A 15,459-nucleotide genomic window follows, 5' to 3' on the forward strand; every position below is an offset into this window, starting at 1 on the left:
CACTAATGAAATACTAGTTTTAAACAGTTACTACGTTAGTTCCTTATTATGGAAATTTAACCTTAAAAAGCATGTTGTAAATACAATAAAACGACAAGTCGACCAGTAAAGACCAATAGCCATACAGGTGAATTTGTGATGTTGTGTAGGGTAGCATATGGTTAACGGGAAGGAAAATCAGCTATTCTTAGTATAGCGGTGCCCTCTTCTGGCCGATATAAAGAAATGAACAAGTCCCATCTTTGTCATATTTGACTTTAATATGTAGAAACACTTAAAAATCCCTCATGCCAATCTATTTTGTCCTAATCGGTGTAGTATAATACAATAGTATTTGAAATATTTGACAAAAAACAGACACAAACAACTTATGAGGTCATTTTTCACTTGAATAAAATGGACAGTGGAGCAGAGCGCCACTCAGCACAGCTACAGTGCTCATTGTGATGCCAACTACCGTGCCAAGAAGTTGCTATTTTAATTGAAATATAAAACACTGCCTGGGTTTGCACGGAAGTGCATGCCGGGTGTGTAGGCCTTCATGTAGAGAACCCCCGAGGACTGGTAAACAAAGTTCTGTTGGTCACGCTGCCAACATCTCAGGCCTGTCATTCTCCTTCGCCCGCATCCGGCCTACGAACGTCAAACAAAATGGAGGTAATGATACACACACATGGGGAAATTATATTAAACTGAGAATGAGCAAACAGACATGTACCTGGCTGAACATTGGCTGCCTCCGGTACTTCAGGAAGGGGATCCGTGGGAACGTCGGGAAGTTGTACTTCCTCTTCCTGTCGGACAGAGGTCAGTGAACAGAAGGAAAAATCGAGCAGGCTCAAATTACACATGCTACGACTGAGCTACTCTTGTACACGGCAGTACATAATTGAAGCAAATGTTGTTCAAATGTCATTTAACAACACATATCAGTGTCTAATTTTCTGGCCTGAGTTTAATGAATGCCAGACCTCAGGGGTGATGAGGCATTCTAAATGGAAGGAAAGTGTTTTGGACCAACTTGGGCTAATTAGGGGTTAGATCTGGCCTTGTGTGAGTGCATTCCCGTTTAATGAAGGGGTTATCATTGTTGTGGCTAACTTAAGTTTGATCTTCCTCCTGGGGATTAAGTTTAAATGACAAGGGTGAGAACAGAACACCCGACCTAGCCACACACACGATGTCCTGACCTGTCTGAAGAGAACGCACCAGTGGGTGTAAACAGGTGTCTCTCATTAAGTTAATTACGGGTCGTATTGTGGGCTTGCCGCTGCCTACAATTATTACCTTCTTGAGATACGTTAACTTTGTGTTCAGGCCTACTATAGCATCTTTCTAGTTACTAACAAATATGCTGAAACACTGCCCTCCATCAAAAGCAGGGCTGGGCATTGCCATCTCAAATAACTATTTGAGTCAACTTAGAGTGAGTCAGCTGATTCATACTTAGCCCTTTTGGGCAGCTCATTTGCTATGGAGTCACATTACGGCCGGCATCAATCACATGTATTTTGATCACACCACTAGCACTGATATTAGGGAGTGGTAGAGATGGAAGACAGAACAAGATGCACCCACCTGAGTGAGGGCTTGGAGCTCTGCCAGAACACTGTCTTCATCCTCCTGGGTCAACGTGCCCGCCAGTATCTCATCGATTTGCTGTAGAAGAATGACCATTTATTTTATGAGTTGGCAACGAGATGAACGAGAAATAGACTGACTAGTACATCAATATAAGAAAAATGAGAGATGTAGGGAGACAGTGTCAATGTACATTTAACCAGAGTTTGAAATGAACAAAAAAGGCTTATACTCTATCATTTTTTTTGACCTATGAGGAAAAATACACAGACATGATTTCTATGCATTAGCCAGGAAATATCTCTCCGGTGGAATAATTTGAGTAGTAAAGTGAGTTATAACACATTGTTATCAGGTCATTAGATTAGGTTAATGCCGAATACAATAATCTGTCATATATATTAAAAAAAATAGCTGCCATACACCTGGGAGGGGGATAATACGAGAGGGATTAGAGGCAGGAGAATTACCCTCTGATATTCAATGGCTTCCTGAGTCTCATCCATGATTCTTTCCACATCCTCTATGGACATCACCTGACAAGGCAAGTGCAAAAAAAGGTTAGCTTGAGAAAGACCAATTTCCTTAGTAGCTTGGGTGTATGGATTTCCTGAGACAGCTTTAAACACTGCCTGCCATCACCCCACTGTAGTGGAGGATTTGCCTCATGATCCATTAATCTCTAAACATTGCATACAGGCTGTGCTGGGAAAACGTATTCCAAACGCCTTGTGCGCTGTTCAATATTCCACCAAGAAAACAGCATGCGTTTAGGCATGTTAACTTGGGAGACTTTACAGAATTAATATTGTATGTGGAAAATTAATTATTTTGATAGTCTGTCACAAAAGCATAGTGCGTGGAGGGACTCATTACAAAAGTGTGAATTTATAACTCACCTCATGCATACTCTTTAGACAGTCATTTCCAACTTTCAGCCCCTCAATGACTTTCAACTCAATTTGGGTGAACTCAATGTCTTGAACCTGACAAAATATGTTAAAAACATTATTTTATGAAAAGATCAGCACAAACAAATAATTGTGACAAAAATGTGTAAGCATATAATGAATAAGTCAGACAATAAGAAAAAAATATACAAAATAAAATACAAAACCTAAGCGTCAGATAATATAAAAAAACAAAATGTTCTTATTACATTTCCTATTTCATTGTACTTTAGGATAGACAAAATGTAATAAAGAAATGCATACATTTGCGTTATACATTGTACAACAACAAACACCCTTAAAGATAAATTAAAAGCTAAGCTCTAGCGTTAAGTATCTTACCATGCGCTCCAGATTTGAAATCTGATTATCAGTTTTCTCTAGTAACTGATCCTGGTACCGCTTCTTCTTAAGAAGAACCAGTGCTTTCCTTTTGAGAAGAAAACAGATGCAAAATATGAATGATCGGTTACATCCTTGTTTGTGTCGACAAGTCTGACTGAATGATGAACACAGATGAGTGAAGTGTGGTGCGGCAACATGAACACTGCCAACAGACCAGCTGTCATTTATTACACCGTCATTGATTTAACTAATATACAATTATGCAATGTTATATTATGAGTAATCATGAGTGGGGCTTACTCCTTTCTCCCATCTTTCAACAGCTGTTTGGCCAGAAGCCTTTCTTTCTCCAACTGTAGTGTGATTCTCCTCTGGTACTGCTTCAGTTTATCCCTCTGCTGTTTCAGTTGCTGAAACGGCCGACCAAAACAACACGTGTGTCATTGTAGTTCGTATACTATAACACATATTCTCAATGTCCTTGTCCAATATCTATACATATGATACAGTAGGCCTACATATGACTGTACTTTCATCTACATAACTACAGTACACAGGCTGTTCTCTAGCTGCTGAAACCACACAAACTAGCACCAAGCCAGTGATTATATTAATACGGGGGGAGGGATTATATTATATCTTTTTAATGGTAGGTCTGCGGATGTGTAACAACAATGCCCAATTAGCTGTGACTGTGATGCAGTCAACACCGCATTACTAAGGTATTACTACGACCTACTTAGTGGGGAAAAGACTTACCAGTATAGCTCTGTCCTGCTCTGTGATTCGAGAAGGGTGACTCTTTCTCCCAAAAACGTTTCCCATTACGTAACCTCATACCCGCTACATAACTCGTTTTTAACAAACAAATATGTTACTACTTTGAATGGATTTGACAGAACATATCGCGGTCTGTTGTTTTTTGTTAGCATGCTAGGTTGCTAACATAGCCACGCCCTATTCCCCGTGTCGTATGGCAACCGAGGTGGTACAAAATGTGTGCAGGGATAAGACGAGATGCCTCCTAGAACGTTATTGCAAGCAAGCAGTGATGTCCTGTTATCCTAACCTATCTCATCGCACCACTATTTTTGAATATCCTTGAGAACACAAGTCCTTAAGAGCAAATATAGCAATGTATCAAAATGCATCGTATTGATAGTCATTCACCATACAATCGCAAATCTTTCCAAATTAAAACAAATACGTTGACATGATATTCCAAATCATTTATCAGGCTACTAAAAGACAATTATTGGTCAATTTAATTCATATGCAAACAGTATGTAATGACACATATCTTGTTCAACTTAACATGAACAATTCAGTTGGTAACAGGCACAAACGGATTGTCATTTAACACTCTTGATTACAATAAACAACAGGCCTCCCCAAGGGCCTATATTTTTATTCAACTTGGGGACAGATTCATATTAACTATGTTTTGTGGGAGGGGTTTAACCTGACCTTTACAATACAAATGAAAACGCTGATTACCGGTGACATAATTATAAGAGTGAAGTATTCCGAAATGTGACCATAAAAAAACAACAGTGGTGCATTACTTTGTTTTGTTCTTACTGAGGAAAGATCTTCAGTATATATAAATAAAATGGAATGGACCTGTTCTACAGTGATCTTCATACAACAAGTATTTAACAAGTGAAGAAATTAAAATTTCCATCAAAGCGTCAGAATTGTTCAATACAAAGTACAACATTGTGACTTTTGGGTTCGATGCATTTAATTGATCATAGTTTGATTGCATCCTGGCTGTCATGAAAAGGCCGACCTTGTACATGGTCCCGCTATATCCATGCAGGCCATTAGCTCACACGTATAAACAAAACTCTCAGACAAAAGCCATACTTATTTATTAGTTTGGTCCAGCTCACTTTCTCTTCCTGTGACTAAACGTAAATGCTAACATTCATCAGAGCACCATATGACGGCATTTTGCGACAGTGTCTACAGTCGTAGGAATAACCGCACTGTTCAAAGACTTCCGCCTACATTATAACAGAGGCAATCAGTCGTCATCAGACCATATATTTCTCTTGTGTTTTTTTACCATGTCCCAAACCAGGACCGCAAGATGTGGCCCCTGCAAACAAGAATACAGCGAGAAGATATCCTTCTCCCCTTCGTCCCCAGACAGAGACCCCAGTCCCCTGGCCTTGTGCTTGGCTGTGATGGTCCACAGACGGCAGGCTACACTTGGAAGTCCGTCCCAAAGTGTCTGATCTGGGCGTCCGTCATGGACAGGTAGGTAGTCCTCATGCTGGGAGAATACTGGAGGGTACGAACATAAGAAGACGTTATGAAAAAGAAGCAAAAGAAAACCCCGTGTGATGGGATCAGCATGCAGACTGTGAGGATGTGTGGCCGTTAAAGCCATTGTTAGGTGCCTCAAAATGAGACGGATATCAAAGGTAGGCTGAGACGCCGAAATCTGATCCCTGATGTCCCATGACGTCATGGTTTGAAATAGTCGTTAAAAGTAAAATGTCAGCCATGAAGTACTATGATATTCCTTGTACTCTGGTATAGAATAAATCCACATCTTGGAATACAAAATTAGTTTGTAATGTTCAAATATGCAGAGATGAAAATCCAAAATTCCACACTTAAACGGGACCTTTAAGATGTAACATATAGCCTACAGTATGAAATAACACAAAACAGACCAAAGGCAAGCTGTGATAGGACAGCATCAGACATTTGTATAATTAAAAATGGGTACTTGGCCAAATGATAAAGTAAGCCCTGGGCAGCGACCAGCACAAACAGAACATGATGGATTGCTGTCCCGGGCGTGACCCGGAGCCAAGAATGATGTCCTCACCCTAATTGGTAGCCTAATTAGTGATGGATTAGCCGGGTTTAGGTTCTGGAGATAAACCAAATGATTCCTGGCTGACCTGCCCAAACAAGCGCTGCAGGATTTGTCCATGGATGCCCCTCTGCTCCAATGCACAATAAACACACTTAGTAGAACGCAATTCGCGTACAACTGTATATACTTTGGTAGGTTATTAATTATCATAGATCATGTTTTTCTACCCAAGGAGAAAGCTGTGTGTTCATGCAATCGCCACAGGTGACAAATGTGCGTGTTGCATGCAGAAATTGCACTTGATTAGACGGACAAACGTGCCTTGGCAATGTCCACACAAATTAATCACTGAGCGACCACCAGATGGCAGTGTTCCATTATTTGTAAAGCAACAATGCAACCAAACGGTGACTGTCTGAACTCTTTGAAAAGCTGTGAGAAAGAGCTGACCAGCAAAAATTGTCTATATCATAATAAAGTGTCACTGCTGTGTCCTGTAGAGATATATGGTGGAATGGGTTCACTTGGGGCCCTGGGGAGGCAGACCCACCGAGGGGGGTGGCGATCCTCTGCCTATCAATGGGACGTTTTGATAGCGGGGGTTCCCTCCAAACAGCATGGACTGATTCCTGATAAGGACAGAGGAAGAGATACAGAGAGAGACATGAATAAATGTTTGGAGAGAGTCAGCCGGCCTTGTCAAATATGAATCCACCCCAGCCGTCTCGATGGACAGAAGACGCGAGCGCCCATCCCGGCCAGATAAAAAAGATGCGATATGAAACGCCCACAAAGGCGACGCCTTCCGCCATCCAAGGCCAGCCGCGCCAGATAGCAGCACTTTGCTGGAAGCGAGGGATATCAGCCATGACAGCAACACTGTGAAATGTAACTGTGATCTGTCTGTATAGATGATATACAATATATTAAGTGTACCAGGGTAGTGTAAGATCGAAGCACTGTTGTTGCCACCTCGCTGGTTTGAGCTCACAGTTGGGGGGAAATGGTGGAATACATCTCCTGCCTTTACTCCTCCTTAACCGCAACTTCCCTAAAGACACATTGTTGTGCCACTTGTTATTGACAACAGTCATTGTCTTTCCTTTAAACCTCAGACATAAACTTGAATTCTCTTACGGTATCATCAGTCCTAAGATAAAGCAGAAACAAACTGTCTCACTGCAGTGCTGGTTGATGGATTCATGTCCTGCCATCATTGTTTGAATCACTCTTTCATTATGCTTTTCTCATTGGGGATTTGAGCTAGATTTGTGTCAGACGGTGGCGAAGTATGAGCAGAACCATAGACTCCCGCGTCACACACCCCGACCCAGACCCCGACTCACATGTACTCGGCGGGGGGGGCCGTACTGGCGTTGGCGTTGGCGGCCTGCGGTGGCCCTCCCAGGCCCTGCTCGCTGCCCAGGCTGCTGTTGTAGCTGCAGAAGCTGTGGATGTTGGCCCTGCCGGGGGTGTAGGACATGCGGTGCGCCTGGGGGTTAAAGGGGTCCTCCTCGTCGATGTCGTCGTAGTCTCGGTCCCTGTAGGGAAGAAATGACGCATGTACACACACACACACACACACGCACACAGAGAGACACAGAGTGCAGCTGTTATCACCTTGTCTTAGGACTGAGATGTGGGCCTTTTAAGGGTATCTTTAAGGGGTCAGGGGGGTGTCTCCCAACCTTTAAGGTCGCCTGATATGCACATGGGGTCGTGGGAGACTGCAGAGTTATAAGCTGTTGATATCTGATTATAAAGAAAGACTAATAGCTACTACGAGTCGTGCTACCTTTGCGTAGCAATGTGCATACACTCACTGATCAACTGATATTATAGCCAGATAGGGATAAGCTTAAAAAACGATGCGTGTGTCGCAAATACAAATCTCAGACTCGAAAATTGTTTCACAGCCCGCCACGGGGTTCGTGGTGCGGTTGAACTCGCCGGACGCCGATGAGTTTCCAGGCACGTAGGATGGAGCACAGCAGGGCGGAGAGTGCACCGGCAGACATCAGAGAGAACAGGCTCAGATAGAGGAGCCCCTCCACCCCGTCGTAGCACACTCCCATCAGGGCATGCAGGTAGTCCTAGAGGCGCAGGCCCACGCAGACACAGACACACACACACACACACACACACACACACACACACACACACACACACACACACACACACACACACACACACACACACACACACAAGGTTGGGCCGTCAAAGCAAAGAACAGTCGTGAGAAGTAAAGTTAAACCAACACACACACGCACACACATCTGTGCAGGCTTTGTGCCTCACAGCAAGGCGGTCAGGGCCTTATTTACAAGCCACAGGCAACAGCGCACACCTGGCCGTACCTTGTGGAGCCTGTGACAGTCCAGGAAAGCCGTGAGCTGCTGCAGGTTGGACTCTGTGGAGTTCAGAAGGCGTTGGATTCCCAGGAGGTCTCTCTGTGGGGCGAGAAACAAAAGATCAGTGGACATCGGGGGGGGGGGGGGGGGAGCTGGGACCCCCAGGGCCACTCACCTCGGCCGTGGGGAACAGGGGCACGGAGAACTGTAGAAGGCCCTGGATCTGGATCTGCATGGTGGTGAGGGACCGCTGGTAGATTGTCAGGGACTGTGACAAGAGGCAGACACACACACACACACGCACGCACAGGCACACATGCAGACACCAAGACAAAGAGTGTCAGATCATTAAGAACCTCATCTCTCAGAACAGCAGTTCACTCTCTGTTATTGTCAAAGGAGGGCATATTTGTTGCTAAACAGTGATCCCGACACATCTTTGCATGCCAGACACCACTCAAGCTCACTTTTCAATGCCCTCGTTCATTACCCCCCCTTGCCTGATCCACAAACAAACACACACACACACACACACACACACACACACACACACACACACACACACACACACACAAAAAACAGTAATATTTCATTGGCTGAGCAATCAGACCAGACTTTCCATATCTGCTTAGCACATTTCCTAGTAAGCTCCATTAATTGACACGATGAGGATAGGCATTGTTTGGAGGCTGCGATAATAACAGGTCATGCCTTTTTGCCTCCATGAATTTGCCCAATTACGGCAAGGCTTAGCATTTCCGCTTTAAGACGCACCCTAATAAACACATTTGATTAAGGAAAGCGGTGTACCGTGGAATACCCTGAGGTGATGTTTATAGACAGGACAAGGATACACGCTGAATAAATATGTTCTTTCATCAAACATTTTTTTATGGGGGGCGGTTTCAAAGTAATGAAAATGTGTGTTGGATGCTCGACATTAATTTATTTAAATATTTACGTTGTTTCTTTAGAAGTGGAAGTGTACACCAAAGGAATGACCTGGTAAAGCCTCAACCCTTGCCAATCACAGAATGGGTGAATGAGTGTCAATCTGGTTAAAAGGCGTAACAACAAGGCTCTGAACCTGCTTTCAGGCTACTCGCCCTGGGAAACTTTGGTCTTCTGCATGAAGGAAGCAACAGAGATCCAAGCTTTGAAATAGGGAAGCTTTGATTTTATGGAGACGATGTCAGTACCTGTTGAAACGGGCTGGGCAGGTTGGGGCTGCAGAACAAATAGTAGTGTGCCACATCTGATATGCAGGGGAAAGAGATTGAGTAGGCATGAAGCAAATATGCATTTAAAAATGGAAGAGAACGACAATAGTCAATCTCAGAATAAGCCTTCAAGTGTGCATTGGAGTGCATCGCATCACAACAGGGATAACGTACCTGCACTGAGGAAATCCTTTGTTTGTTTCATGATGAACTTGTCTGGGGACACACAGAAGTCACTTGTGCCCTGTTGGGATACAAAAGACGCTATGTAAAGCACCCTTAAGGAAAACGGTTTCAGCACTTGTTGTTCTGTGTTTGCTAGTAAATAATGCCATTGTCAAGGCTATCACTGTGTGAAATTATTGGCTGCTACACTGGCTGTTTCTTCCAAAGCACTCTTCCGTAATTAATTACAGTATACAAACAATCCATGTTAGCAAACAGCAAACACAGAAATCACGGATACGTATACGTCCCCTTTGTTGGAAGTTTGTACCGTATATTTAAGGTAATTGAAGGTATACTGATTTGGATTTGACTTTGTTACACCTCAAACACTGCTATGCTTGTCTCAAAGCCGAATTGCAGTCATCCTTTATGGTCATAACAGTTTTTTTCCAAACACACAATCCAATTATGTGGTATGTATTAAATTAACCCATATTAACCCGTATTAACCCATATTAACGCAGCAGTACACCATCATTAATTTAAGGGCACTACGATTAGCAGCGCCTCTCTCAATTGATATCAATGTACAGTGCTTCATGCGCTACATTGGGGATGGTGTTTTCATGTTGCCCCTTAAACGGTGGGACATTGTTTATCTTTATTGGTCACCGGCGTGGTCCCTTGCTCGCTCCTGGCTTCGCCTGACAACGATGAGGGCTTGAAGAGCTCCTTGTTAATCCCCTCTCAATAGAGGATTGACCCATGAACCTGCTTGCTTTTGCTAAGACCCGGCTGGCTGATAACCACACATGGTTCGATCTGTCTTCTTCACGAGACAGCCAGAGTCAAGAAGAGTGCATCATCCCGTTAACGGCGTAATGATATAATCTGCAACACGGACAAATAATAAAAGAAGATGTATAGATCCTCCACTGATTACTGTGTGACTCCAATTGTCGTTTGTTTTCTATTTGTCAACGATTGACAAAGTTCCTGTCACTGCCACTGGCCAGGCCAAGAGTACACCCTTCAAGTCCAAGACTCTGATCAAGATTTCTCTGAGAAATATGAATGCATTTTCTGGGCAGCATAGTTCAGGAGATACAGGAGGTTGCTAGTTCGATACTGGGATCCCCGAGCAACTTGAGTTGAACGAGACAACCTAGCCACTGCTGACTCCTGGCTGTCTCCTCGCCTAGCAGTATTGACTACCGCTACAATCATTGTAGTTGGGACTAAATCTGTGAATGTGAGCCAGTCAATGTAAAAAGCTCTTTGGATGACTGAGAGGATGGGAAAAAGCACTATACACACAGGTAAATGCAATCTACCAATTGTGTGTGTCGCTGTGTGTGTGTGTGTGTGTGTGTGTGTGTGTGTGTGTGTGTGTTGTGTGTGTGTGTGTGTGTGTGTGTGTGTGTGTGTGTGTGTGTGTGTGTGTGTGTGTGTGTGCGTGTATATGACGAGCCATCCATTGGACTTCTCCTTCCTGCTCTGCAAGCGTACAGAATATCAACAGAAGGGAAAGAAAAAAAAACACACCTCAGAATAAATAATCCTTTCAATCCATCCCTTCCTCTTTCTTTCCCTTTATGAGATGTCAGGGGTGTTAATGGCGGGGGGCCTGACGCTGAACGTTGGGGGGTTAACCACACTGCAGGGGCCCCATAGCGGGGTCCGTGTAGACAGCGCTAGGGACATGAAGGAGGGCCGGCGGTGGGCACAGAGGGATGTGTTAAAGCCTGAGGCGTTGCCCTTAATACAGTCTGGCTGCGATTCATCTAGTAAGTCCCGGTGTAGTTTGAAATGCTGCACACCGGCAAGAGTGAGCAATCTGTCAAACATGGGAAGGACTGGGAGGGGGGGTGGGGGGGAAGCCGTGTCACTATGGTGGATGGAGGTGATTTGGGAAAGTAGGGCAGAAGGGAGAAGAGAATAGAGAATAGAATAGGGAGAGAGAGGGAGAGGGAGGGTGAGAGAATAGGAGAGGGAGAATAGAAGAGGGGGAGAATAGGAGAGGGAGAATAGAAGTGAGCGAGAGAGATTGGCCAGCTAGCTGTAGTAATTACTGCTCGAAGCAGCTTTGTGTGCAGCATGAGGCTAAAGGTTGAGTAGCTGAAAAGGCTGGGGGCTTGTAATCAGCTTTCCTGCATGACTGAAGAAGAACGCACACGCACACACACTAGAGATACACTATCCTGCCCCCCCCCCCCCCCACACACACACACACACACACACACACACCAGTTAACAGACATGCTGCCACCTTGTTATTTACACACCAACTGATGTGTGACGAAATGAATAAAAAAAGGACAGGTGAGTTGGATGAAACGGGTAAACACCTTATCAATGCCACTCTTGTCCGCAACACGTGTCCAGACGCCTCACTGACCTGCCTCTAGATATCTCCCAGACCTTTTCTCCATCACTGATAGTTCTGAAGCCGCGCAGTCACCTTCCAACCCACCCTTGTCCCCCAGAGAACAACAATGTTGATAAATAGTCAAAACAGAGGACACCTGCAGGTATGAGCAAGGACTGGGGGAATTCTGGCATTATGAAGAGATAAAAAAAAACAAGACACAAGGCCATGTCAAGGCGGACCGCAAATTAATGTTTCATTTGTCTCGTCCAAATTAAACCTCCGCGGAAAAATACAGCCCCACTGCGTTCTTTCTCCGAGCACTTCCCTCTGTTAAAATCATTTCTTTTTCTGGTTGGCGCTACTAAGAGGAACTGAAATTCACGCTCTGTGTGCTTTGGGCAGGAGAGTGCTGGAGAGCTGAAGGGCGTTGGAGCCCTCCCTCTGTAAGGAGGAACGGAGCGGTTCTGTTGAGGGGAGGAGGTGTTCTTATCCCTCCCTCTGTACGGAGGAACAGAGCGGTTCTGTTGAGGGGAGGAGGAGGTGTTCTTATCCCTCCCTCTGTGCGGAGGAACGGAGCGGTTCTGTTGAGGGGAGGAGGAGGAGGAGGTGGTCTTACCACGGCCGTAGCGGTGCCCAGTCCGAGAGACGCCCATCCCAGGACCAAGGAGAGCAACGCAGCAGACATGATGCTAGAGAGAGAGAGAGAGAGAGAGAGAGAGAGAGAGAGAGAGAGAGAGAGAGAGAGAAAACGAAAAACAAGAAAGAAAGAGAGAAAACGAGAAAGAGAAAGAGAGAGAGAAAAAGACAAGCGAGAAGGATATTAACCACTGGGAGAGGCCTTGTGCATCACGTTTTCATCCTGTTTAAATGAATTACACGCTTCCTCCTGTTCTGTGCTCATGCGTTTGTCCTCAGGCTTTGAGGCAGAGTAGATTACACATCGCCGCAGTACCTTGAATGAGCCGAGACATCCAAAATGTAATTAAGCAAACAACCAGAAAGGAAAAAAGAAAAATGATTACCCTCTACCAAAAATAACACAGAATATTGGAATTGCCCTTTTCATATTACATTGATGACTTTGATTTCTGCAGGAAACTAGAAAAGAGGGCTCCACTATAATAAACACCCCGACATTTGGCCCTCCAAGTCCTAGAAGCCCTCAGTCAAAGTGCTGAGGGTTATAGATAGTTACGAGAGATACGAGGGGTCAAAACAGAATGAAGGGCTGCTGCTGCTGATGGATGGAATATTGCTGCGGAAGGATTGAGTTTCCGACCAACTACTACTAAAGGCCTGCCTTGAAAGCCCCAAGTAAGTTCCCTGAAAGCACTTAATAATTAGTGGACGATGGGGCTGGCTCAGCCTGGTCGGAAGATCAATAGGCATTAGAGAGACTGTCGAAAAACTTACTTCTTTAGCATCCTCTTCTAACACTGCCTCGCAATCTGATACTCTGATAAATCTGTTAGGGCTTTGGTTTGAACTACAGTTTTGTCACAAAGAAATCGCAATGTTGTATTCACTGGACGCAGAACTATGAATGAGGTATTACTGAGTATTAGGATTTACTTACCGTGTATTTACTATGAAACTAGTCCATTACCTCATCCTCATTGCCCATCATTATTAGAATGATACATGCCTTATAAAGGTATACAAATCCAAATGTTGACAGCATAATACCAGCAATGGTTTGAAATGCTAATTATATATGTATAGAGAAATATAGAGTCATGGACACTGCATGTCCATGAATCTAGCAGCCAGTGTAGGGGACCTACATGACGAGCAGCCATCTGGATTGCTTGGCCAAACCCAAGCAGGTCACCAAACAGATGACCAGATCCAAGATCAGCAGGAGCAAGTAGGACAGCCATCTGAGGAGACAAATGAAACACAAAAGATATATATATATATATATATATATATATATATATATGAAGAAATGTAATTCCTTCCCCTTCTCCCTGTAGAGACACCAAGATAAGCAAGTTTTTTAGGAGCTCAGCTCAGCGATTCAACGTGATTGGTCAGTTCTTTTTTCGTACCAACATAAATCCTTGTCGCTTAGTTATAGCCCATCTGTTTCGGGGGGTCACGTTATGGCCGTCGGTTAAATAATTGAACAGAATGAGTTCACACAACATTAATTTTTGATGCTTTAAAAGTGTCCACCCGTCTCCCCCCACCCCCCACCCCCCAAGAACACTGTGCACGAGCGCGAGCGTGCACGTGTTTCTAGGTAGCCACCCGGGAGCTCCGACAGTTCTCCTCTTAAATTCCCCCTCAAAGAAACTTTGTCGTTTGAATAACGGCCGAGAACTCAGACGCAACGCGCCCCCCCTCCCCGCCCACTCCCCATGAGACTTACCAATCTCCCATGCCACCCACTTACAAAGCCCACTCAGAGCCCCTTCAGATAACCAACTACCTCTTCCTATTACACCATGTCACTATTTCTCCTGGGTCTGACACACATTCTGTGGCCGAGGCCGCCCAGCCAGATTCTGGAGTATCTAATGACCGCCTATTAAAGCATAAAATGGCTGTTCCGTCTGAACCCGGAGTTGCAAAGGAAAAGAGGAAAGAGCTAATTAAGCCTAGCCAATTTCACTTCCTGAACAGAAAACGTAAAGAGTGTTTCAGTGAAAACACTTGGGGGAGATGAGACATTGCATGAGAAAGGCAGGGAGAAAAAACGTTATGTTTGGAATGGGTTTTTATGGCCCATCTTTGAATATTCAATATAGCTATAATGAGCGTAACATTAGCCCTTTGTCAATACCCTTCTTCCCTTCTTCTGAGCGTTCACATGGTAGCCCCATGACTTGGATGGAATTCAATCACAGAAGATGGGTGTCCAGTTGCAGACGTTTTACAATGTGTGTGTGTGCGTGTGCGTTTGCGTGTGCATGCGTGTGTGTATATTTCACATGCACGTGAGCGTGTGTGTATTTCACATGCACGTGCTCACGGCACGCCATGCATCTTAACACAACTTGAAGACGCATAGACGGCTGAGAGCAGACAGGGGTGATCAATATTAGAATCGGATCTACGATGAGACATCTCTCGCTTTGACTACACCAAGGCAAGGGCCTCATTTCAATGGAGAGAAACTAATGTTCAGTTGAGAGTTTCAAAAATGCACTAGTGAGAAATCTGCAAAATAGAAAATGGGTGACTTAAACCCTTTAAACAAAGGATTTATAACAACACATTCAGTTGACAGCGGTGTGGGATGAAGTTATTTTACTGGTCTTTCTTCATGCCGCCCACTTCCATAATAAAAGACACGGCTCTCATAACAAAAGAGGTCATCAATCATGTGAAAATACAACCTTCTTTGTCTGAAGACGGCATACAGTGTCTGTTCCATAGATGCCAGAGAAGCATTTATGATGGAGTAATGTGGCTCAATTTCATTTATATTTTTATAAAGTATTCATGATATAGCACAAAACACACCATATTCTGACTATCAGTTCCCCTATTACTATAAGCAGGTGTTTATTTACTACACTCTTCCGTTATGATTGCATATGATATGACAGACATTTATGAGAACCAAGATGAGTGATCAAATCTTGATCAACGGATCACTTTGTTTTGGACTTTGGCGTTGCCACCGATG

At 44.1% G+C, this 15,459-nt stretch overlaps 2 protein-coding genes across 2 annotated transcripts in view; both read right to left on the minus strand.

The window, feature by feature from the left end:
• Positions 1 to 273: 273 nt before the first annotated feature.
• Positions 274 to 3,813, minus strand: LOC307082200 (charged multivesicular body protein 6-like). Its single transcript, XM_079745694.1, has 8 exons — positions 3,636 to 3,813; positions 3,177 to 3,286; positions 2,874 to 2,961; positions 2,481 to 2,567; positions 2,052 to 2,117; positions 1,579 to 1,659; positions 719 to 794; positions 274 to 633 (listed from the first exon to the last, which is right to left on the minus strand). The coding sequence occupies exons 1-8, from the start codon at positions 3,699 to 3,701 to the stop codon at positions 584 to 586; spliced, it is 624 nt and encodes a 207-aa protein (XP_079601820.1). The 5' UTR covers positions 3,702 to 3,813; the 3' UTR covers positions 274 to 583.
• A 327-nt stretch (positions 3,814 to 4,140) lies between these two features.
• The window catches only part of LOC307083014 (protein tweety homolog 2-like), a 25,252-nt gene continuing 13,933 nt past the window's right edge, over positions 4,141 to 15,459 (minus strand). Inside the window, exons 5-14 of the mRNA XM_079746791.1 lie at positions 13,607 to 13,702; positions 12,439 to 12,511; positions 9,458 to 9,527; positions 9,263 to 9,318; positions 8,239 to 8,331; positions 8,070 to 8,162; positions 7,663 to 7,805; positions 7,059 to 7,253; positions 6,263 to 6,341; positions 4,141 to 5,168 (exon numbers count right to left, since the gene is read on the minus strand). Of these exons, the coding sequence (XP_079602917.1) occupies positions 5,088 to 5,168; positions 6,263 to 6,341; positions 7,059 to 7,253; positions 7,663 to 7,805; positions 8,070 to 8,162; positions 8,239 to 8,331; positions 9,263 to 9,318; positions 9,458 to 9,527; positions 12,439 to 12,511; positions 13,607 to 13,702 (979 nt within the window). The 3' untranslated portion in view covers positions 4,141 to 5,087. The remainder of the gene's footprint in view (positions 5,169 to 6,262; positions 6,342 to 7,058; positions 7,254 to 7,662; positions 7,806 to 8,069; positions 8,163 to 8,238; positions 8,332 to 9,262; positions 9,319 to 9,457; positions 9,528 to 12,438; positions 12,512 to 13,606; positions 13,703 to 15,459) is intronic.

Source organism: Pollachius pollachius (assembly GCF_949987615.1).
Source record: "Pollachius pollachius genome assembly, chromosome: 11".
Classification (NCBI taxonomy): domain Eukaryota; kingdom Metazoa; phylum Chordata; class Actinopteri; order Gadiformes; family Gadidae; genus Pollachius; species Pollachius pollachius.